Genomic DNA, 22451 nt, shown 5'->3' with positions numbered 1-22451 from the left:
ACGGCCCACTTACCGGATTTGATGAATAGTCGGCCCAGTAAACGCCAGGGAACGGAAAGCGGCACACCGCACACAGATATCACATACACGGCCCACTTACCGGATTTGATGAATAGTCGGCCCAGTAAACGCCAGGGAACGGAAAGCGGCACACCGCACACAGATATCACATACACGGCCCACTTACCACATTTGATGAATAGTCGGCCCAGTAAACGCCAGGGAACGGAAAGCGGCACACCGCACACAGATATCACATACACGGCCCACTTACCACATTTGATGAATAGTCGGCCCAGTAAACGCCAGGGAACCCAGGTCAACCCGCAGAACAGCGGGCCAAGTACGGCTATCCAGTCGTGTGACGCGATTTGACACAGGAGTAACGTGATTACAATTGGTAGTTCTACATAGAAAATGATTAGCAGAATCCAATAAATTAATCAGGGCACATGGGCGCCACTAAGCTCCTGAATCCACCCCATTCATTTCGCTTCATTCCTTCTTCCCTTCCACTAAGCGGGCACAAAAATAATAAATGGATGACGGCTGGGAGAAAGATACGATCGACCGGGAGAGAGCGGATCACACATGAGATCAGGTGAGATATGTGCTTCCCTCAAATGAAGAGATATTCCACGCCAGTACATGTGTGTTGGCATGCTTTTTTTTACAAATGTGCCAGATATGTACTTCCCCAAAATAAACTATACTACTTCGGATTCGTCCCAGCAATCTGGGAGACCGAGACGTCAAGGGGTACATTAGCTTCTTCTCCATCCTCGGCTCCACCACTCTATATAAGTGACGAACTCTGTCTCCCTTGTAATCTCATTTCTAGCGCCAAGAAAGAAAACACCCAGTACTCGATGGACGACGCCGGCGAGATACACGCGTTCCGGCGCAGCCTGTTCTCGCGGTCGTCGCCGGACTATGACGGGGAGGAGGCACTGCGATGGGCGGCGCTGGAGAAGCTGCCCACCTACGACCGCGCCCGGACGGCGGTGCTGGCCATGCCGGGGGAGGGGCTCAAGGAGGTGAACGTGGAGAAGCTGAGCGCCCAGGAGAAGCACGCGCTGCTGCAGCTCGTCGCCTGGGTCGGCGATGACCACGAGCGCTTCCTCTCCAAGTTCAAGGACCGCCTCGACCGGTACGTCATGGACCGATCGACGACTGATTCAATAATTTCAATCTCGATTAATTGGTTCATCCCTTCACTTGTGATGTTCTTTGTTGGTCGCGTGCAGAGTTGGGATTCAGCTGCCGACGATCGAGGTGAGATACGAGAACCTCAACGTGGAGGCACAGGCGCACGTTGGGAGCAGGGGCCTGCCCACCATCCTCAACACCTATGCCAATCTACTGGAGGTACGTCAAACACAAGAGCTCCCACAAGTACTACTCTTCGAAAAATGTAGTACTACTTAATTTGTATACATGCATGCTGGTGATCGTCTTCAAACAGGGCCTGGCAAATGCTCTTCACCTAACACCAAACAGGAAGCAGAAGATACCAATCCTTCACAATGTCAGTGGAATCATCAAGCCCCACAGGTAATTAACTTCTAGACATGCTGTGCACTTGACAAATCAACTCCATTAGACCATTACATTCAACCTCATCCCTTCCATTTTTAGGATGACCTTGCTTTTGGGACCCCCTGGCGCCGGAAAGACCTCACTGCTTTTGGCCTTGGCCGGAACTCTGCCTTCAAGTCTTAAGGTGCATCGCTTTACTTTTGGTTCTTTTTTTTTTCATCAAGCTACTTTTGTTGTCGGTGCAAGTACTAACACGACGGAACATTGCAATCACAAAAGATGTCTGGGGACTTAACTTACAATGGGCATACTATGGATGAGTTTGTGCCACGGAGATCTGCAGCTTATGTCAGCCAACATGATCTGCACATGGCCGAACTGACTGTCCGTGAGACAGTCAACTTCTCTGCAAAATGTCAAGGAATTGGTCACCGTTTTGGTAAGACCAAGTAACATGGAAACCCCAAGACTCATCACGGAAACATATCGCATTGAGTAGCTTATTAAATTTTGTACTGAATGATCAGACCTGCTAATGGAGCTATCCCGGAGAGAAAAGGAACAACACATCAAACCAGACCCAGAAATAGATATCTACATGAAGGTACTACAGTTGTTGTTACATTTTAAATCGTTTTTTTCTTCGTAAAAGGAGGTTTAACCCCACGGCATCTGCATCATTATGATGCACACAACCATATTTATTGAAATAAACAAAGAACAAGTCATATCATGCAGTACATTATGAAACATCCAGGGGATAAATGCCACAACCGACTTATAATAAAGAAACATGCCTACACACATAACGTATTAATGAAACACCATCCAAATCGGTTGAATATGTCCAGTGCAACCGTCTCCCATCGGCTGAATCCAAACGCCACATGCTCATGCGCTTCCGCACGCTGAAGTAAGGACCATATGAGGTGACCTGCAAATAAGTTGGTATCTTTGTTCTATTAAAAGTACAGTCATTACGGCACCTCCATAATCCCAGAGAAAAATGCACACTCGCACATGATGTGTGCTTTAAACTTAGGACGAACCCCATCCAACCAGTTGCCGAACAAATTCTATAAACTAGTAGGTTGAAAGCTAAAAGAATCATACATCAAAGAAGGTTGGTGAATATACAAGAAATAAATAGATGTTGATTTGTTTCCTTTTGATGAAGAAAGTAACATTTTTTTTACTTTCTTGTAACACATGTTTTCCAAAATTATCCTTCGTTAGGATAGCCCCTCCATACAAAACCGACATGATTATCTTATTCTTGAGCAGAACCTTCATTTTCCAAATATATGTCCTACGAAAGATGGGGCCGGTATTTATGAGATCCGCATACATAGATCGTACCAAGAGGACTCCAGAAGAATGCAACCGCCATCAAAAGAATTCGGTTTATTACTTAAGTTGACTTACATCAACTATCTTAATAAATGGAGCCATGAAATCCACTTATCCCCGATCAAAGATCGAAGAAACTGGACACTCAACGAGGTTGTACCTAATAATGTACCAACAAAAACCTCTTTTCGTTGCACAATATTATTGTTGGGGAACGTTGCAGAAAACAAAAAAATTTCTCCACGTTTCACCAAGATCTATCTATGGAGTCATCTAGCAACGAGAGGGGAGTGCATCTACATACCCTTGTAGATCGCGAGCGGAAGCATTCAAGAGAACGGGGATGATGGAGTCGTACTCGCGTGATCCAAATCACCGATGACCAAGTGCCGAACGGACGGCACCTCTGCGTTCAACACACGTACGGAGCGGATGACGTCTCCTCCTTCTTGATCCAGCAAGGGGAAAGGAGAGGTTGACGGAGATCCAGCAGCACGACGGCGTGGTGGTGGATGCAGCAGTGATCGCAGCAGGGTTTCGCCGAGCTTCTGCGAGAGGGAGAGGTGTAACAGGGGAGAGGGAGGCGCCAAGGCTTCAGGTGCGGCTGCCCTCCCTTCCCCCACATTATATAGGCCTCCTAGGGGGTGCGCCGGCCCTAGGAGATGGGATCTCCTAGGGGGGGCGGCGGCCAAGGGGGTGGAGTGCCCCCCAAGGCAAGTGGAGACGCCCCCTCCCCTAGGGTTCCCAACCCTAGGCGCATGGGGGGCCCAAGGGGGGGCGCACCAGCCCACTATGGGCTGGTTCCCTCCCCACTTCAGCCCATGAGGCCCTCCGGAATGGGTGGCCCCACACGGTGGACCCCCGGGACCCTTCCGGTGGTCCCGGTACAATACCGCTAACCCCCGAAACTCTCCCGATGGCCGAAACTGTACTTCCTATATATAATTCTTCACCTCCGGACCATTCCGGAACTCCTCGTGACGCCCGGGATCTCATCTGGGACTCCGAACAACTTTCGGGTTACTGCATACTCATATCTCTACAACCCTAGCGTCACCGAACCTTAAGTGTGTAGACCCTACGGGTTCGGGAGACATGTAGACATGACCGAGACGACTCTCCGGTCAATAACCAACAGCGGGATCTGGATACCCATGTTGGCTCCCACATGCTCCTCGATGATCTCATCGGATGAACCACGACGTCGAGGATTCAAGCAACCCCGTATACAATTCCCTTTGTCAATCGGTACGTTATTTGCCCGAGATTCGATCGTCGGTATCCCAATACCTCGTTCAATCTCGTTACCGGCAAGTCACTTTACTCGTACCGTAATGCATGATCCCATGACCAGACACTTGGTCACTTTGAGCTCATTATGATGATGCATTACCGAGTGGGCCCAGAGATACCTCTCCATCATATGGAGTGACAAATCCGAGTCTTGATCCGTGTCAACCCAACAAATACTTTCGGAGATACCCGTAGTATACCTTTATAGTCACCCAGTTACGTTGTGACGTTTGGTACACCCAAAGCACTCCTACGGTATCCGGGAGTTACACGATCTCATGGTCTAAGGAAAAGATACTTGACATTGGAAAAACTCTAGCAAACGAACTATACGATCTTGTGCTATGTTTAGGATTGGGTCTTGTCCATCACATCATTCTCCTAATGATGTGATCTCGTTATCAATGACATCCAATGTCCATAGTCAGGAAACCATGACTATCTGTTGATCAACGAGCTAGTCAACTAGAGGCTTACTAGGGACATGCTGGTGTCTATGTATTCACACATGTATTACGATTTCCGGATAACACAATTACAGCATGAATAAAATACAATTATCATGAACAAGGAAATATAATAATAATCCTTTTATTATTGCCTCTAGGGCATATTTCTATCAGTCTCCCACTTGCACTAGAGTCAATAATCTAGTTACATTGTGATGAATCGAACACCCATAGAGTTCTGGTGTTGATCATGTTTTGCCCTAGGGAGAGGTTTAGTCAACGGATCTGCGACATTCAGATCCGTATGTACTTTACAAATATCTATGTCTCCATCTTGAACATTTTCACGAATGGAGTTGAAGTGACGCTTGATGTGCCTGGTCTTCTTGTGAAACCTGGGCTCCTTGGCAAGTGCAATAGCTCCAATATTGTCACAGAAGAGTTTGATCGACCCCGACGCATTGGGTATGACTCCTAGGTCGGTGATGAACTCCTTCACCCAAATTGCTTCATGCGCTGCCTCCGAGGCTGCCATGTACTCCGCTTCACATGTAGATCCCGCCACGACGCTCTGCTTGCAGCTGCACCAGCTTACTGCTCCACCATTCAACATATACACGTATCCGGTTTGTGACTTAGAGTCATCCAGATCTGTGTCGAAGCTAGCATCGACGTAACCCTTTACGACGAGCTCTTCGTCACCTCCATAAACGAGAAACATGTCCTTAGTCCTTTTCAGGTACTTTAGGATATTCTTGACCGCTGTCCAGTGTTCCTTGCTGGGATTACTTTGGTACCTACCTACCAAACTTACGGCAAGGTTTACATCAGGTCTGGTACACAGCATGGCATACATAATAGACCCTATGGCTGAGGCATAGGGGATGACACTCATCTCTTCTATATCTTCTACCGTGGTCGGACATTGAGCTAAGCTCAATTTCACACCTTGCAACACAGGCAAGAACCCCTTCTTAGACTGATCCATATTAAACTTCTTCAATATCTTATCAAGGTATGTGCTTTGTGAAAGACCTATGAGGCGTCTTGATCTATCTCTATAGATCTTGATGCCTAATATATAAGCAGCTTCTCCAAGGTCCTTCATTGAAAAACTCTTATTCAAGTAGGCCTTAATGCTGTCCAAAAGTTCTATATCATTTCCCATCAAAAGTATGTCATCTACATATAATATGAGAAATGCTACAGAGCTCCCACTCACTTTCTTGTAAACGCAGGCTTCTCCATAAGTCTGCATAAACCCAAACGCTTTGATCATCTCATCAAAGCGAATGTTCCAACTCCGAGATGCTTGCACCAGCCCATAAATCGAGCGTTGGAGCTTGCACACCTTGTCAGCATTCTTAGGATCGACAAAACCTTCCGGCTGCATCATATACAATTCTTCCTTAAGGATACCATTAAGGAATGCCGTTTTGACGTCCATTTGCCATATCTCATAATCATAGAATGCGGCAATTGCTAACATGATTCGGACGGACTTCAGCTTCGCTACGGGTGAGAAAGTCTCATCCTAGTCAATCCCTTGAACTTGTCGATAACCCTTAGCGACAAGCCGAGCTTTATAGATGGTCACATTACCATCTGCGTCTATCTTCTTCTTAAAGATCCATTTATTTTCTATGGCTCGCCGCTCAACGGGCAAGTGAGTCAAAGTCCATACTTTGTTTTCATACATGGATCCTATCTCGGATTTCATGGCTTCCAGCCATTTGTCGGAATCCGGGCCCGCCATCGCTTCTTCATAGTTCAAAGGTTCACCGTTGTCTAACAACATGATTTCCAAGATAGGGTTGCCATACCACTCTGGTGCGGAACGTGTCCTTGTGGACCTACGAAGTTCAGTAGCAACTTGATCTGAAGTTTCATGATCATCATCATTAACTTCCTCTCTAGTCGGTGCCGGCACCTTAGGAACATTTTCTTGAGTTGCGCCACTTTCCGGTTCAAGAGGTAATACTTCATCAAGTTCTACTTTCCTCCCACTTACTTCTTTCGAGAGAAACTCTTTCTCTAGAAAGGATCCATTCTTGGCAACAAAGATCTTACCTTCGGATCTGAGGTAGAAGGTATACCCAATAGTTTCTTTAGGGTATCCTATGAAGACGCATTTTTCTGACTTGGGTTCGAGCTTTTCAGGTTGAAGTTTCTTGACATAAGCATCGCATCCCCAAACTTTTAGAAACGACAGCTTAGGTTTCTTCCCAAACCATAATTCATACGGTGTCGTCTCAATGGATTTCGACGGAGCCCTATTTAAAGTGAATGCGGCAGTCTCTAAAGCATAGCCCCAAAATGATAGCGGTAAATCGGTAAGAGACATCATAGATCGCACCATATCTAATAGAGTGCGATTACGACGTTCGGACACACCATTACGCTGAGGTGTTCCAGGCGGCGTGAGTTGTGAAACTATTCCATATTTTCTTAAGTGTGTGCCAAATTCGTGACTCAAGTATTCTCCTCCACGATCTGATCGCAAGAACTTGATTTTCCTGTCACGTTGATTCTCAACCTCACTCTGAAATTCCTTAAACTTTTCAAAGGTCTCAGACTTGTGTTTCATTAAATAGACATACCCATATCTACTCAAGTCATCAGTGAGGGGGAGAACATAACGATAGCCACCGCGAGCCTCTACACTCATTGGACCGCACACATCAGTATGTATGATTTCCAATAAGTTGGTTGCTCGCTCCATTGTTCCTGAGAACGGAGTCTTGGTCATTTTACCCATGAGGCATGGTTCACACGTGTCAAATGATTCATAATCAAGAGACTCTAAAAGTCCATCTGCATGGAGCTTCTTCATGCGTTTGACACCTATATGACCAAGGCGGCAGTGCCACAAGTATGTGGGACTATCATTATCAACCTTACATCTTTTGGTATTCACACTATGAATATGTGTAGCATTACGCTCGAGATTCATTAAGAATAAACCATTCACCATCGGAGCATGACCATAAAACATTTCTCTCATATAAATAGAACAACCATTATTCTCGGATTTAAATGAGTAGCCATCTCGAATTAAACGATATCCTGATACAATGTTCATGCTCAAAGCTGGCACTAAATAACAATTACTGAGGTTTAAAACTAATCCTGTAGGTAAATGTAGAGGTAGCGTGCCGACGGCGATCACATCGACCTTGGAACCATTCCCGACGCGCATCGTCACCTCGTCTTTCGCCAGTCTCCTCTTATTCTGCAGCTCCTGCTTTGAGTTACAAATGTGAGCAACAACACTGGTATCAAATACCCAGGAGCTACTACGAGTACTGGTGAGGTACACATCAATTACATGTATATCACATATACCTTTCGTGATGCCGGCCTTCTTGTCCGCTAAGTATTTGGGGCAGTTCCGCTTCCAGTGACCACTTCCCTTGCAATAAAATAACTCAGTCTCAGGCTTGGGTCCATTCTTTGGCTTCTTCCCGGCGGCTTGCTTACCGGGCGCGACAACTCCCTTGCCGTCCTTCTTGAAGTTCTTCTTACCCTTGCCCTTTTTGAACTTAGTGGTTTTATTCACCATCAACACTTGATGTTCCTTTTTGACTTCTACCTCTGCTGATTTCAGCATTGCAAATACTTCAGGAATGGTCTTTTCCATCCCCTGCATATTGAAGTTCATCACAAAGCTCTTGTAGCTCGGTGGAAGCGACTGAAGGATTCTGTCAATGACCGCGTCATCCGGGAGATTAACTCCCAGCTGAGTCAGGCGGTTATGTAACCCAGACATAGTGAGTATGTGCTCACTAACAGAACTATTTTCCTCCATCTTACAGCTGAAGAACTTCTCGGAGACTTCATATCTCTCGACCCGGGCATGAGCTTGAAAAACCATTTTCAGCTCTTCGAACATCTCATATGCTCCGTGTCTCTCAAAATGCTTTTGGAGCCCCGGTTCTAAGCTGTAAAGCATGCCGCACTGAATGAGGGAGTAATCATCAGCACGTGTCTGCCAAGCGTTCATAACATCTTGTTTTGCAGGGAGAGCAGGTGCTTCACCTAGCGGTGCTTGTAGGACATAATCTTTCTTGGCAGCTATGAGGATGATCCTCAGGTTCCGGACCCAGTCCGTATAGTTGCTGCCATCGTCTTTCAGCTTGGTTTTCTCTAGGAACGCGTTGAAGTTGAGGACAACGTTGGCCATTTGATCTACAATACATGTTGTAAAGATTTTAGACTAAGTTCATGATAATTAAGTTCATCTAATCAAATTATTCAATGAACTCCCACTCAGATAGACATCCCTCCAGTCATCTAAGTATAACATGATCCGAGTTAACTAGGCCGTGTCCGATCATCACGTGAGACGGACTAGTCAACATCGGTGAACATCTTCATGTTGATCGTATCTTCTATACGACTCATGCTCGACCTTTCGGTCTTCTATGTTCCGAGGCCATGTCTGTACATACTAGGCTCGTCAAGTCAACCTAAGTGTTTGCATGTGTAAATCTGTCTTACACCCGTTGTATGTGAATGTTGGAATCTATCACACCCGATCATCACGTGGTGCTTCGAAATAACGAATTGTCGCAACGGTGCACAGTTAGGGGGAACACTTTCTTGAAATTATTATGAGGGATCATCTTATTTACTACCGTCGTTCTAAGTAAACAAGATGCAAAAACATGATAAACATCACATGCAATCAAATAATAGTGACATGATATGGCCAGTATCATATAGCTTCCTTTGATCTCCATCTTGGGGCTCCATGATCATCTTGTCACCGGCATGACACCATGATCTCCATCATCATGATCTCCATCATCGTGTCTCCATGAAGTTGCTCGCCAACTATTACTTCTACTACTATGGCTAACACGTTTAGCAATAAAGTAAAGTAATTTACATGGCGTTTCTCAATGACACGCAGGTCATACAAAAAATAAAGACAACTCCTATGGCTCTTGCCGGTTGTCATACTCATCGACATGCAAGTCGTGATTCCTATTATAAGAACATGATCTCATACATCACATATATATCATTCATCATTCATCACAACTTTGGCCATATCACATCACAAAACACTTGCTGCAAAAACAAGTTAGACGTCCTCTAATTGTTGTTGCAAGTTTTTTTTACGTGGCTGCAATAGGGTTCTAGCAAGAACGTTTTCTTACCTACGCCAAAACCACAACGTGAATTGCCAATTTCTATTTACCATTCATAAGGACCCTGTTCATCGAATCCGATCCGACTAAAGTGGGAGAGACAGACACCCGCCAGCCACCTTATGCAACTAGTGCATGTCAGACGGTGGAACCAGTCTCACGTAAGCGTACGTGTAAGGTTGGTCCGGGCCGCTTCATCCCACGATGCCGCCGAATCAAGATAAGACTAGTAACGGCAAGCAAATTGGCAATATCGACGCCCATAATTACTTTGTGTTCTACTCGTGCATAGTAACTACGCATAGACCTAGCTCATGATGCCACTGTTGGGGAACGTTGCAGAAAACAAAAAAATTTCTCTACGTTTCACCAAGATCTATCTATGGAGTCATCTAGCAACGAGAGGGGAGTGCATCTACATACCCTTGTAGATCGCGAGCGGAAGCGTTCAAGAGAACAGGGATGATGGAGTCGTACTTGCCGTGATCCAAATCACCGATGACCAAGTGCCGAACGGACGGCACCTCTGCGTTCAACACACGTACGGAGCGGATGACGTCTCCTCCTTCTTGATCCAGCAAGGGGAAAGGAGAGGTTGACGGAGATCCAGCAGCACGACGGCGTGGTGGTGGATGCAGCAGTGATCGCAGCAGGGCTTCGCCGAGCTTTTGCGAGAGGGAGAGGTGTAATAGGGGAGAGGGAGGCGCCAAGGCTTCAGGTGCGGCTGCCCTCCCTCCCCCCCTTTATATAGGCCCCTAGGGGGTGCGTCGGCCCTAGGAGATGGGATCTCCTAGGGGGGCGGCGGCCAAGGGGGTGGAGTGCCCCCCAAGGCAAGTGGAGACGCCCCCTCCCCTAGGGTTCCCAACCCTAGGCGCATGGGGGGCCCAAGGGGGGGCGCACCAGCCCACTATGGGCTGGTTCCCTCCCCACTTCAGCCCATGAGGCCCTCCGGCATGGGTGGCCCCACCCGGTGGACCCCCGGGACCCTTCCGGTGGTCCCAGTACAATACCGCTAACCCCCGAAACTCTCCCGATGGCCGAAACTGCACTTCCTATATATAATTCTTCAACTACGGACCATTCCGGAACTCCTCGTGACGTCCGGGATCTCATCCGGGACTCCGAACAACTTTCGGGTTACTGCATACTCATATCTCTACAACCCTAGCGTCACCGAACCTTAAGTGTGTAGACCCTACGGGTTCGGGAGACATGTAGACATGACCGAGACGACTCTCCGGTCAATAACCAATAGTGGGATCTGGATACCCATGTTGGCTCCCACATGCTCCTCGATGATCTCATCGGATGAACCACGACGTCGAGGATTCAAGCAACCCCGTATACAATTCCCTTTGTCAATCGGTACGTTACTTGCCCGAGATTCGATCGTCGGTATCCCAATACCTCGTTCAATCTCGTTACCGGCAAGTCACTTTAATCGTACCGTAATGCATGATCCCGTGACCAGACACTTGGTCACTTTGAGCTCATTATGATGATGCATTACCGAGTGGGCCCAGAGATACCTCTCCGTCATATGGAGTGACAAATCCGAGTCTTGATCCGTGTCAACCCAACAAATACTTTCGGAGATACCCGTAGTATACCTTTATAGTCACCCAGTTACGTTGTGACGTTTGGTACACCCAAAGCACTCCTACGGTATCCGGGAGTTACATGATCTCATGGTCTAAGGAAAAGATACTTGACATTGGAAAAACTCTAGCAAACGAACTATACGATCTTGTGCTATGTTTAGGATTGGGTCTTGTCCATCACATCATTCTCCTAATGATGTGATCTCGTTATCAATGACATCCAATGTCCATAGTCAGGAAACCATGACCATCTGTTGATCAACGAGCTAGTTAACTAGAGGCTTACTAGGGACATGTTGGTGTCTATGTATTCACACATGTATTACGATTTCCGGATAACACAATTATAGCATGAATAAAAGACAATTATCATGAACAAGGAAATATAATAATAATCCTTTTATTATTGCCTCTAGGGCATATTTCCAACAATTATATAGGTTTGGGTATTGCACGGCCAAAGGTGTATGTTCCAGCCATGTATCCTCATAGAATCTCATGGTACATCCATCACCCACAATAAAATTGCCTCTACAAAAGAATGTAGACTTGACCCTTAACAAGCATTTCCATAATGGTGAGTTTGTCAGTTGCGCCTTTACTTGAGGCAAAGTCTTTGAGTGAAGATATTTGTTGCGTAGCAACTTTAACCACACACCATCTTCCTCTATTAGAAACTTATATAGCCACTTGCTAGGTAAGTATTTGTTCTTAACTTTAAGGTGTGCAATTTCTAGCCCCCCTTGGTGTTTTGGCCTACATAGGATATCCCACTTTGCCAAGTGGTACTTTGTTTTTATATTCATCAATCTAACAAAAGAATCTGGAGCGATAAAAATCAAGTCTTTTTCATACCCCTTTGGTATTTCGAAGAACGAGAGCATGTAAATAGGTAAACTCTTGAGCACAGAGTTAACTAGAATTAATCGTCCTCAATACACTTCCACTTTTTGTTTGTAAAGGTTAACCAGAAGAAAAGGCCATGAGTTTTAGTTTCCAATAATTGTGCTTCTTTTAAAACCTATCCTCAATACACTTCCATTGTTTGTTTGTAAGTTTCAGAAAATGAATAGGTACTCAGAGGTACCGAAATGGAACCTACCAACCGCGCATATAGTTTCTTATAGCGTTTCTTCTATTATTTGGCACGTCCAAAATAGAAGACTTCACTCTTGTGGAAGTTATTTTTAAACCCCTATAATTGCTCAAAGAGGGAAAGTATCAGTTTCATATCTACGACCCTGTCCATATCGTACTCTATAAAAACAATAGTTTCATCCGCCATAATGGATGATGGAGACGCCCCATCACCCAAATACGGGATGAGACCACCCACCTTTCCACCCTCCTTAGCCCTTGCTATGAGGACCTCTAGCGCTGACAACAATGTTGAAAAGAATTGGAGATATAGGATCCCCTATTAACAACCCCTCCCAGGCTTGAAAGTAATGAGCTATGTAGCCATTTACTTTCACCCCAATGCCGACCCCGAATAAACTTATGCACTAGCTGCCGTGAGGCTGTATCAAAACCCTTCATGCGCAGAGCTTGTTGAAAGATAGAACATTTGACTTTATCATAGGCTTTCTCAAAATCCACTATAAAGATAACTCTGTGAAGTTTCTTTGAGTGTAACTCATGAATTTTCTCCTTTAGGACTACCACCCCTTCTAGGATATGTCGTTCAGGGCATGAATGAAATTTGAGTAGAGAGACCACAATGTGCGCCATTGTAGTTAGCCTCTATTTATACCCACTTTGGTAAAAAAACTAACATTGAGCGGACAAATTGGATGAAATTGTGTAAATCCGCATGGTGTCCTCCTTCTTTGGAAACAACATGATGGTATCAAAGTTGAGCATAAACAGTCGAAATTACCCATTAAATAAATCCACAAACAATGCCATACGTTATCCTTTTATAGTCCCCCAACATTTCTGGTAGAATTTCATGGAGAACCTGTCTAGTCATGGCCTTTATTGCTCTTCATTTGCGAGATGGCTTAAAACATCTTCTTTCCCATAAATGGCGTTGCGAAAACCACGTTCTCTTTCAGCGAAAGTTGTGGAATATCATGAGTAATGTCCTCATCCATCAACACGAAGGTGGACACTAAGGAGCCAAATAGCCTTATATAATAATTAGAGATAAGATTTGAGATTTTCCCGCCCCACAATCATCCCCTTGTCTTGCACTAATTGGACAGCTTTCTTTTTGGGGTGTTTGTCGCTCACGACCAAATGGAAGAATTTAGTATTATTGCCACCTTCCCGTACGTACCTCACTTTGGCACGGTCGGGTCATTTGGTTTATTCCTCTCTTGTGAGTTCGCCAATGTTCACCTCAGCCTCGTGTTTGGCAGCACATTCTGTCGGTATGAGGTGGGTTCATTTGGCCTTAATATCTAAAACATCAATAAGTTGAAGGAACCTTTCTTTTTATTTTTATAAGCACAGCTAGAATTCTTAGACATCCTCGTAAGAATTGTCTAATATGCCGGATTTTAAATTGTCACCTCCCTACATTTGTTCCACCACGTGTTTATTTTTCTCATTCTTTGGCCGCCATCTGAACGAAGCATTCCCTCTCTAACCACAATAGCTCAAAAGAGAAAGTTGCTTCGTCCCCTATGTTAGCGGACCTCACCGGAGTCCAAAAGAAGTGGTGTGTGATGAGAAAGTAGCCTTTGCAAGGCGTGTACTGCCACAAGAGAATATTTTTTGCTTCAACTCAACACTAGCTAACACACAATCCAATATATCGTAGCTAGTTCACTTCACTAGTTCACTTAATTCAATGGTTGAGACATGGTACGTTCAAATGTAAAGCTTGATGCATATCAATCTTTCATTTTTCTTATCTAGGCTGCTGCAACAGGAGATCAAAAAGCCGAGGTGGTCACAAATCACATACTAAAGGTGCATGCGAATCAATTACTTATTTATAGCTCAGTTGTAATTTACATTGAATTACATAATTATAATAAGAATGATACCAAGTTCCTTTATTTAATTTCACAAAAAGTTCTAAGAAATGAAAAGTGATCACACTACTAATTCTTTAATTTCACTCGTTTGAATTATTGAAGGTCTTAGGGTTGGATATCTGTGCCGATATAATGATAGGAAACAATATGTTGCGAGGCATATCAGGAGGGCAAAAAAAGAGAGTAACTACAGGTAAATATAGTTCGAAAGTAAGAAACTTACAAGATGCTTATGTGTTATTACATAGCTAAATTACTTTGTACTCCTATACAATCAAACTCACCCTTTCTATGACATGGTTGTGCAGCTGAGATGCTCGTCACACCCGGACGAGCCCTTTTCATGGACGAGATATCAACTGGACTTGATAGCTCGACAACCTTCCAGATTGTGAACTCCATCCGACAAACAATCCACATTATTGGTGGAACAGCAGTCATTGCCTTGCTACAACCTGCACCGGAGACATATGAATTATTTGATGATATAATTCTCCTTTCAGATGGTCATGTTGTCTATAATGGCCCTCGACAATATGTTCTCGAGTTCTTTGAAATAATGGGATTCAAATGTCCCAAGCGAAAAGGCGTAGCTGACTTCCTGCAAGAAGTGAGTGTAATCAACTTATTGTATGAAGTTTTCCCTGATTATATATGGGTCTATTTTAAAGTGCATTATCGTGAATCACCTTCAAAATATAAAACTTTAAATTTCTAGGAATTTTCATAATGCATAATGTGTGCTCACAAGTGAAACAAATGGATCAACATATTAATATATTTCTTACAGTTTGCGTCTGTAGCAAAATATGGCAAGCTGCAGTAGTTCTAGAAAATTGTCATAAGTTGTGGGTTTTTTTCATCCCCCAAAACGTGGGATTTTTGTAATAGCGGGATCATAAATGGCTAACATGTTAAAGTTTGACTAACTATAACTGGAAATTTATAGGTTACATCAATAAAAGATCAAGGACAATACTGGATAAACAATGATGAGACATACAGATTTGTTCCGGTCAAGGAGTTTGCGGAGGCATTTCAATCTTTCCACGTTGGTCAAGCTATAAGGAGTGAGTTAGTTGTGCCATTTGACAAGGACAAAAGTCATCCCGCAGCTCTGAAAAAATCACAATACGGTGCCAGCATGAAGGAACTACTCAAAGCTAATATCAACAGAGAGATATTGCTCATGAAGAGGAATTCCTTTTTGTATATATTCAAGGCAACCCAGGTGATGATTCTAAAATCAAAATCTACAGAAGTTCAACACTAAATGATTTCTTTGGTATTCCTAGAAAAGTATAGAAGAACATAACGTACATTATCTTATTATTTCTCCTTTTTCTTTAGTTGACACTCTTGGCGATCATTGCAATGACCGTATTTCTGCGCATCAATATGCATCGTGACTCGGTAACAGATGGAGGGATATACATGGGTGCTATCTTCTTTGGGATCTTGATGATAATGTTCAATGGGTTTGCAGAAGTAGGTCTAACTACTATAAAGCTCCCGGTTTTTTTCAAGCAACGAGATCTTCTCTTCTTTCCAGCATGGATATACTCGTTGACTTCATGGATCATTAAGACCCCCCTATCCTTGCTCAATGCAACAATTTGGGTTGGGATAACATACTATGGTATCGGATTTGATCCCAACATACAAAGGTAAGTGGAAATTTTAAGATCAATGGTTTTTTAACACCTTTTCTTTGATACACCCCCCTAAACACATCAACGGTTGAGATTACCCATACCCCTTCGTAATAAAGGGCAAGATGCTCTTTTTAATGTGTTGCACAAGCTAATGAAAACAATGCAATGCTACAGATTTTTTAGACAGCTCCTACTGCTCTTCTTAGTGAACGAGGCATTTTCTGGACTCTTCCGCTTCGTTGCTGGCCTTGCAAGGCATCATGTTATTGCAAACACCATCGCTTCCTTCTGCATGTTAAATTTTATGCTCACTGGTGGATTCGTCATGGCAAGAGGTATGCAAAAGTGGCTAAGCTGAAGTCCTAAAAAAGATGTTTGAAGTGTCCAGTTGAGAAAACTTGGAAGGGGGTTAGCCCAGTTAAAAAAAGCTGAGAAAACTTAGAAAGAATTTCTGGAGTTTAGTTATGTTTGCCCCCATTGGATGTGTTATCGGTGAATCATAAATTAAATGAAAATATTTGTATGATTTAACAGACAATGTGAAGAATTTGTGGATATGGGGATACTGGATATCACCCCTGATGTATGCACAAAATGCCCTATCGGTGAATGAGTTCCTAGGTCATAGCTGGAACAAGGTAAATAGACTTCTGTGGAAGGATGAACAATCATGTCTCTGAATATGTATGGCTAAAGCATATTATTAATGATATACTACAGACAACCCCCAGTTTCAAAAGACCACTTGGAAGACTAGTTCTGGAATCTCGAGGGATTTTTCCTAATACAAAGTGGTACTGGATTGGTGCTGGTGCCTTGCTCGGATATGTGCTACTATTTAATATCCTATACAGTGTTTGCCTCACATTCCTCAATCGTGAGTCCGAAATAAATTTTATTTAGAATGTAAATAGATATCTAAATTGCAATTTTTCAAAAAACGCTGTAAATTCTAATCTCATACATTATCCTATATGCAGCATTTGACAACAACGAGCCAACAGTATCTGAAGAAACATTGAAGATAAAACAAGCCAATCTCATTGGTGAACTTTTAGAAGCATCATCGGGAGGATGGGTTAACAACAGTACAATGGCATCTAGAGGTAATTAATGGTTCTATATTAATCAATCTAAGGAAGATATAAGATAAAAAATGGACAACTAGAAATGCTCAATAACGTGACTTCCTAATCCGATAGTTGAGGTGTAATTCAAAATTATAACACTTGCATATGCTTACCAGATACTGCAGACGGGAGCAATGACAAATCAAATTCTGACCACACAACTATGAATTCTATTCCAGGCAAGAAAGGAATGGTCCTACATTTTGTACCTCTCTCTGTCACATTCGATGATATAAAATACAGTGTAGACATGCCAGAGGTATTTTCTTTATGTAACTTCTTAGGATACGGTTATACTCATATGTCCAATATGTAGAACATACATGAGTAAAAACATCACACATCATTACTTTATCCAACATAAACTGTAGGAAATCAAAGCACAAGGTGTGGTGGAGAGCCGATTGGAATTACTAAAAGGTGTCAGTGGTTCATTTAGGCCAGGAGTACTCACAGCTCTTATGGGTGTAAGTGGTGCCGGTAAGACAACACTGATGGATGTGTTGGTTGGACGGAAGACCAGTGGATACATAGAGGGCAACATTACAATCTCCGGATATCCAAAGAAGCAAGAAACTTTTGCTCGTGTATCAGGTTACTGTGAGCAGAATGACATCCATTCACCAAATGTGACTGTGTATGAATCACTTGCATTCTCTGCATGGCTCCGATTACCTGCCAATGTTGAGTCCTCAACAAGAAAGGTTTGCAAAGAACAAAAAAAACTTTCTTTGAATGTTTTCATAGTATAGAAGTACATATATTAGAAAAGTATATGAAACATGATTAATTGAGAAGACTCATATTATCAACTGACAAGGTTCACTAAAAAGAATTGTCAACTGATATTACAAGGTAATGCCATGTAAAGTGAAAAATGGATCACAATAGAATTTAAGTTGAAATGTCTGAGAAAGATATTTGGAAGTGCTTGTCGATCACATTTATTTACTAGTCATATCTTGGTAAGGGATACCATATCTACTATCTACTTTAACACATGAAACCGTGTGCAGATGTTCATTGATGAGGTAATGGAGCTAGTGGAACTTAACCCCTTAAAACATGCATTGGTTGGATTACCTGGTGTGAGTGGATTGTCAACTGAGCAGAGGAAAAGGCTAACAATAGCAGTGGAGCTAGTTGCTAACCCTTCTATTGTTTTCATGGACGAACCAACATCTGGACTGGATGCACGGGCAGCAGCCATTGTCATGAGAGCAATAAGGAATACTGTAGATACAGGAAGGACTGTTGTTTGCACAATTCACCAACCGAGCATCGACATATTCGAGTCTTTTGATGAGGTACTAAATAGAGTCTGTACACACATTAAAGGGTAAAAAAACTAAAGCAACATATGAGCAATTGCTAATGTTTCTGAACCGTATTAATACACGATGGTTTGTGTGTCTTTGCAGCTCTTCCTGATGAAACGAGGAGGTGAAGAGATTTATGTAGGCCCACTAGGTCGACACTCGTGTGAATTGATCCAATATTTAGAGGTGACGAAAGGAAACATAAATTAGTCTATGTTTAGATATGAAGTGTCATACTAAACAAAGTTACTGAACTGCTTTGGTTCTACACAGGCTATTGAAAATATCAGAAAGATTAAAGACGGACATAATCCTGCAACATGGATGCTGGAAGTTACCAGTACAACACAAGAACATATAACCGGGATTAACTTCAGTCATGTATACAAGAATTCTGAATTATATCGGTACTTTTCTTGTTTCATTACTACATAATTTAATAATTTAATAATGTCATGCTGAAAAACTATAGCCATGATACAATTTGATTTAAGCCACGAGATCTTATATTTCAAAAAAGAGCAACAATTAATATATTTGAACAAATATGCATGACTTAAAATATATTGAAATCATAGATCACCCATTGTAAAAGCATGATAATACTCGTGTGTCAATTTGATCTTCTGCAACCGAAGTTCATATATGTGTGACAAATACAATTGACAAAATAGTTGTTTACAATGTGCACTAATATTATCGGTTTTGTTGCATCTCAGGAGGAACAAAAAATTAATAAAGGAGCTAAGCACACCTCCTGAAGGTTCAAGCGACCTATCCTTTCCAACCCAATACTCACAAAACTTCATCACACAGAGTTTTGCTTGCCTGTGGAAGCAAAGTTTGTCATACTGGAGAAACCCTCCATATACCGTTGTGAAGTACTTCTATACTATAGTACTTGCACTGTTGTTTGGGACAATATTCTGGGGTATTGGAAGAAAAAGGTAACATCATATATAATAAATTAAATGAAGTACATGATTGTATATATAATACTCCCTCCATCCGATATTAGTTGTCTTATATTTGTCGAGATTAATTCGGTACGGAGGTAATAGTTGTTAAGGAGATTACTTATGGTTCCCACCTTTACTCTTGCAGACACAATCAACAAGACTTATTCAACGCCATGGGATCCATGTATTCCGCAATTCTGTTCATGGGGGTGCAGAACTCTACCTCAATTCAGCCGGTTGTGGCTGTTGAGCGCAGAGTCTTTTACAGGGAAAGTGCAGCTCGCATGTACTCACCTTTGCCATATGCATTGGGACAGGTAAAGTTTCTTTGCATTAACTTTCATCTATAGTTATGTAATGTCTCGACCAAACTCACCGGTTCACCTGCCGATTTTTGGCTATTGCACTTGGGATCTAGACCGGTCCCACACCGATTTTTGGCTGTTGCACCTGGGATCTAGACTGGTCCCACATACCAACATTAGTCTTTTCTGTGCATTTTTCCTCACTCATGTGCATCTGGGATCAACTTTTCAGTCGGTCACCAATCCTCAAATTGCTCCAAGGGGTCAACTTTCCGGTCGGTCACCCATCCTTAAATTACTCTAAGCCAAGCACGCTTAACTTTAAGGTTTCTTGAGGATGGACTTCCAGAAAAGAGGTCGCACCTTGTTGATATGAGTACTATATCATTCCTATTAAACCGGAATGTCATAAGTTATTTTATAGGCCAAATAAAAACAAGACTATGGAGTTTAACAAACAAAAGGCGTCGCATTTTCATGTATAACATCATATATGAACGCAAGCATGTATATTTTTCTTCTTCTTTCTTGTGTTCTGGAGTGGGTTGATACCATACTTGAACTGCTTATTGTATGTGGTGGTAATTTGCTTTATATATAAGGCGGGGCGAAAAGCCTTTTCAGTGAAAGGATTGAGTTCATATTGAATTACAGCTAGAAAAGATGGTATATATAGTTTAACAAATATCTAAGTGGAAAGCAATAGTAAAAAACAATAAGAACTAACATCCTTCCCTTTGTAGGTTGTAATTGAACTTCCATATATCCTTGTCCAGTCCTTAATATATGGTATTCTAGTATATGCTATGATTGGGTTCGAGTGGACAATTGCCAAGTTCTTTTGGTACCTGTTCTTCATGTACTTCACTCTAGCTTACTTCACATTTTATGGAATGATGTCGATGGGACTGACCTCAAACTACAATGTTGCCTCTATTGCTTCTGCGGCGTTCTATGCTCTCTGGAACCTTTTCTCGGGATTTATTATACCAAGAACTGTAAGTATACTAGTTGCTCTCAATGTTTTAACTTTCTATACTTCCCCATCTAACCAATAAACAAAAATTTCTCCTTCTTTTCCAAATATTATTCAAACTCTTATTCAAAAAGTGATACTATGTTAACTGGCTACTTTGCTCTATAGAGAATCCCAATATGGTGGAGATGGTACTATTGGCTCAACCCTATTGCATGGACACTCAATGGTCTGGTCACTTCACAGTTTGGAGATGTAACAGAAGAGTTTGATAATGGAGTGCGAGTATCCGAGTTTGTAGAAAGCTACTTTGGGTACCATCAGGACTTCCTGTGGGCAGTCGCTAATGTGGTCGTCTTATTTGCTGTTCTCTTTGCTTTCCTTTTCGGACTCTCAATCAAGCTATTTAACTTCGAAAAGAGATAAGTGATCAAGGAAGAGCATATCCAAGTTTGATCGAAGACTAGCAGAGACAATACAATAGGACTATGTCCTTTTACTTGTATTGGATACATTTGAATATTACTGGGAATATTAGACAATTTCATGATTAACTCTACAATATAAATCATGATTAAAGTAACTATTAGCATGTATACCTCTAGCATACTAGATGGATTGAACAACATCGTACATGTAGCAGCAACCATAATTAGGGAGTAGATCGAAATATGTAATCGTTTGTAGATGAAAATAGTTGTGGTTGCTGACGAGGTAATGTTATTGTCAACAAGTTATCCAAGAATGGTCGAAGCAGATGTGTGATGCGTCCCTGCCTAACTTGGAAGGAAGGTGACCCACGAATGTGAACAATCACGTGTAGCGCTTTCTAAAACCCAGTGTAGCGCTTTCTAAAACCCAATTGCCCTCTCCTAGTACAGGATCACAAGAGCAAGATGTTCCGGGGACCTGCTCTCGAAGTCATTGGTGCATGCCTACGTTTGGGATGGAGTAGATTAGCATGGCAACACGACCAATAAGAGGCGTGAAAACCCTATCTCAATTTGTTATGTATTTGAAGATGTCCGATAGGGCTTTACTCTTATAAAGGACGTTAGCGTGGGCTCTACGATGGCAAAGAGGCCCTCCGCCGTCCGTTTGCGGCTGGCTTGACGTGAGGTCCACTTGAGAGTGATGTGAAATATTGATTTGCCCGGACTGCTCAGACCCGGGCGACCTGGCTTGGCGGTCCATGACGAGTGGACCGCAAGTGCGCACATGACCATAGTCATGCGGCAGCTCGCGTCGTGCCTACACCCAAGCGCGATGGCCTAGCTGGACCCGCCTCTTGGCATCTTCGCACCTGTCGGCTGGTTTGGTCACTGCAGTCGGGATGTGTGGTCCACGCTCCTGCGCCATCTGCGCCGAGCCATCTGTTCCGCAGTGGCATGCCATGAGGGCCTCTCGGGGCTCTCCGCGTTGTCCGATATGCTCGGATTGCATGCACCTAGACGATCCGATTGGGTGGTCCTTGACGAGTGAAATGTTGGGCACACACGGGGCCACCGTCATGGGGTGGTTTTGGTTGCGCCCTATCACGCGCGAAAGCCGAGGCCGAGGCCTCCTGTCAGTGACGCACACCCGCTCCTGGGTGGAGTCTCTAGCGCCAAGCGGCCACCCATCTGGGATCCTACGTCGGTGAGGGTGCCATTTGTGTCGTCTGGTGCACGATGGCCTCCTGCTGTTGGCTCTGGCGTGGTCCGCACTGTTCGATCGACGCAACGTCCCACAC

General features: G+C 43.2%; 1 protein-coding gene across 6 annotated transcripts; it reads left to right on the top strand.

The window, feature by feature from the left end:
- Positions 1 to 858: 858 nt before the first annotated feature.
- LOC125555915 (ABC transporter G family member 53-like) lies at positions 859 to 21145 on the top strand. Of its 6 annotated transcripts, XM_087539646.1 has the most exons (24): positions 859 to 1150; positions 1248 to 1368; positions 1466 to 1554; positions 1639 to 1723; positions 1819 to 1978; positions 2067 to 2143; positions 14254 to 14307; positions 14478 to 14568; positions 14684 to 14985; positions 15325 to 15606; positions 15726 to 16042; positions 16205 to 16365; positions 16565 to 16668; positions 16751 to 16907; positions 17011 to 17136; positions 17277 to 17419; positions 17532 to 17864; positions 18177 to 18467; positions 18582 to 18665; positions 18753 to 18886; positions 19199 to 19426; positions 19584 to 19755; positions 20487 to 20741; positions 20888 to 21145. In XM_087539646.1, exons 1-24 carry the CDS (start codon positions 870 to 872, stop codon positions 21143 to 21145), a joined length of 4305 nt encoding a protein of 1434 aa, XP_087395772.1. In that variant the 5' UTR covers positions 859 to 869. The 6 variants fall into 6 exon arrangements, with proteins under 6 accessions (XP_087395772.1, XP_087395777.1, XP_087395774.1 ...); XM_087539651.1 differs by lacking the exons at positions 859 to 1150; positions 1248 to 1368; positions 1466 to 1554 and having other exon boundaries at positions 17011 to 17118; positions 17286 to 17419; XM_087539648.1 differs by lacking the exons at positions 859 to 1150; positions 1248 to 1368; positions 1466 to 1554 and having other exon boundaries at positions 17011 to 17118.
- The last annotated feature ends 1306 nt before the right edge of the window (positions 21146 to 22451 follow it).

This window comes from Triticum urartu, chromosome 2A (assembly GCF_056163025.1).
Source record: "Triticum urartu cultivar PI428250 chromosome 2A, HENAU_Tu73, whole genome shotgun sequence".
In the NCBI taxonomy this organism is placed as follows: Eukaryota; Viridiplantae; Streptophyta; class Magnoliopsida; order Poales; family Poaceae; genus Triticum; species Triticum urartu.
This window is presented reverse-complemented; position numbering and strand designations above follow the sequence as displayed.

Excerpts from the sequence above, each read along its gene's own strand:
- LOC125555915 (XM_087539646.1), top strand. The coding sequence starts at position 870 with ATGGACGACGCCGGCGAGATACACGCGTTCCGGCGCAGCCTGTTCTCG. Across the intron at positions 1,369-1,465 it reads CCTATGCCAATCTACTGGAG|GGCCTGGCAAATGCTCTTCA; the intron begins GTACGTCAAACA and ends GTCTTCAAACAG. Across the intron at positions 14,569-14,683 it reads AAAAAAGAGAGTAACTACAG|CTGAGATGCTCGTCACACCC; the intron begins GTAAATATAGTT and ends ATGGTTGTGCAG.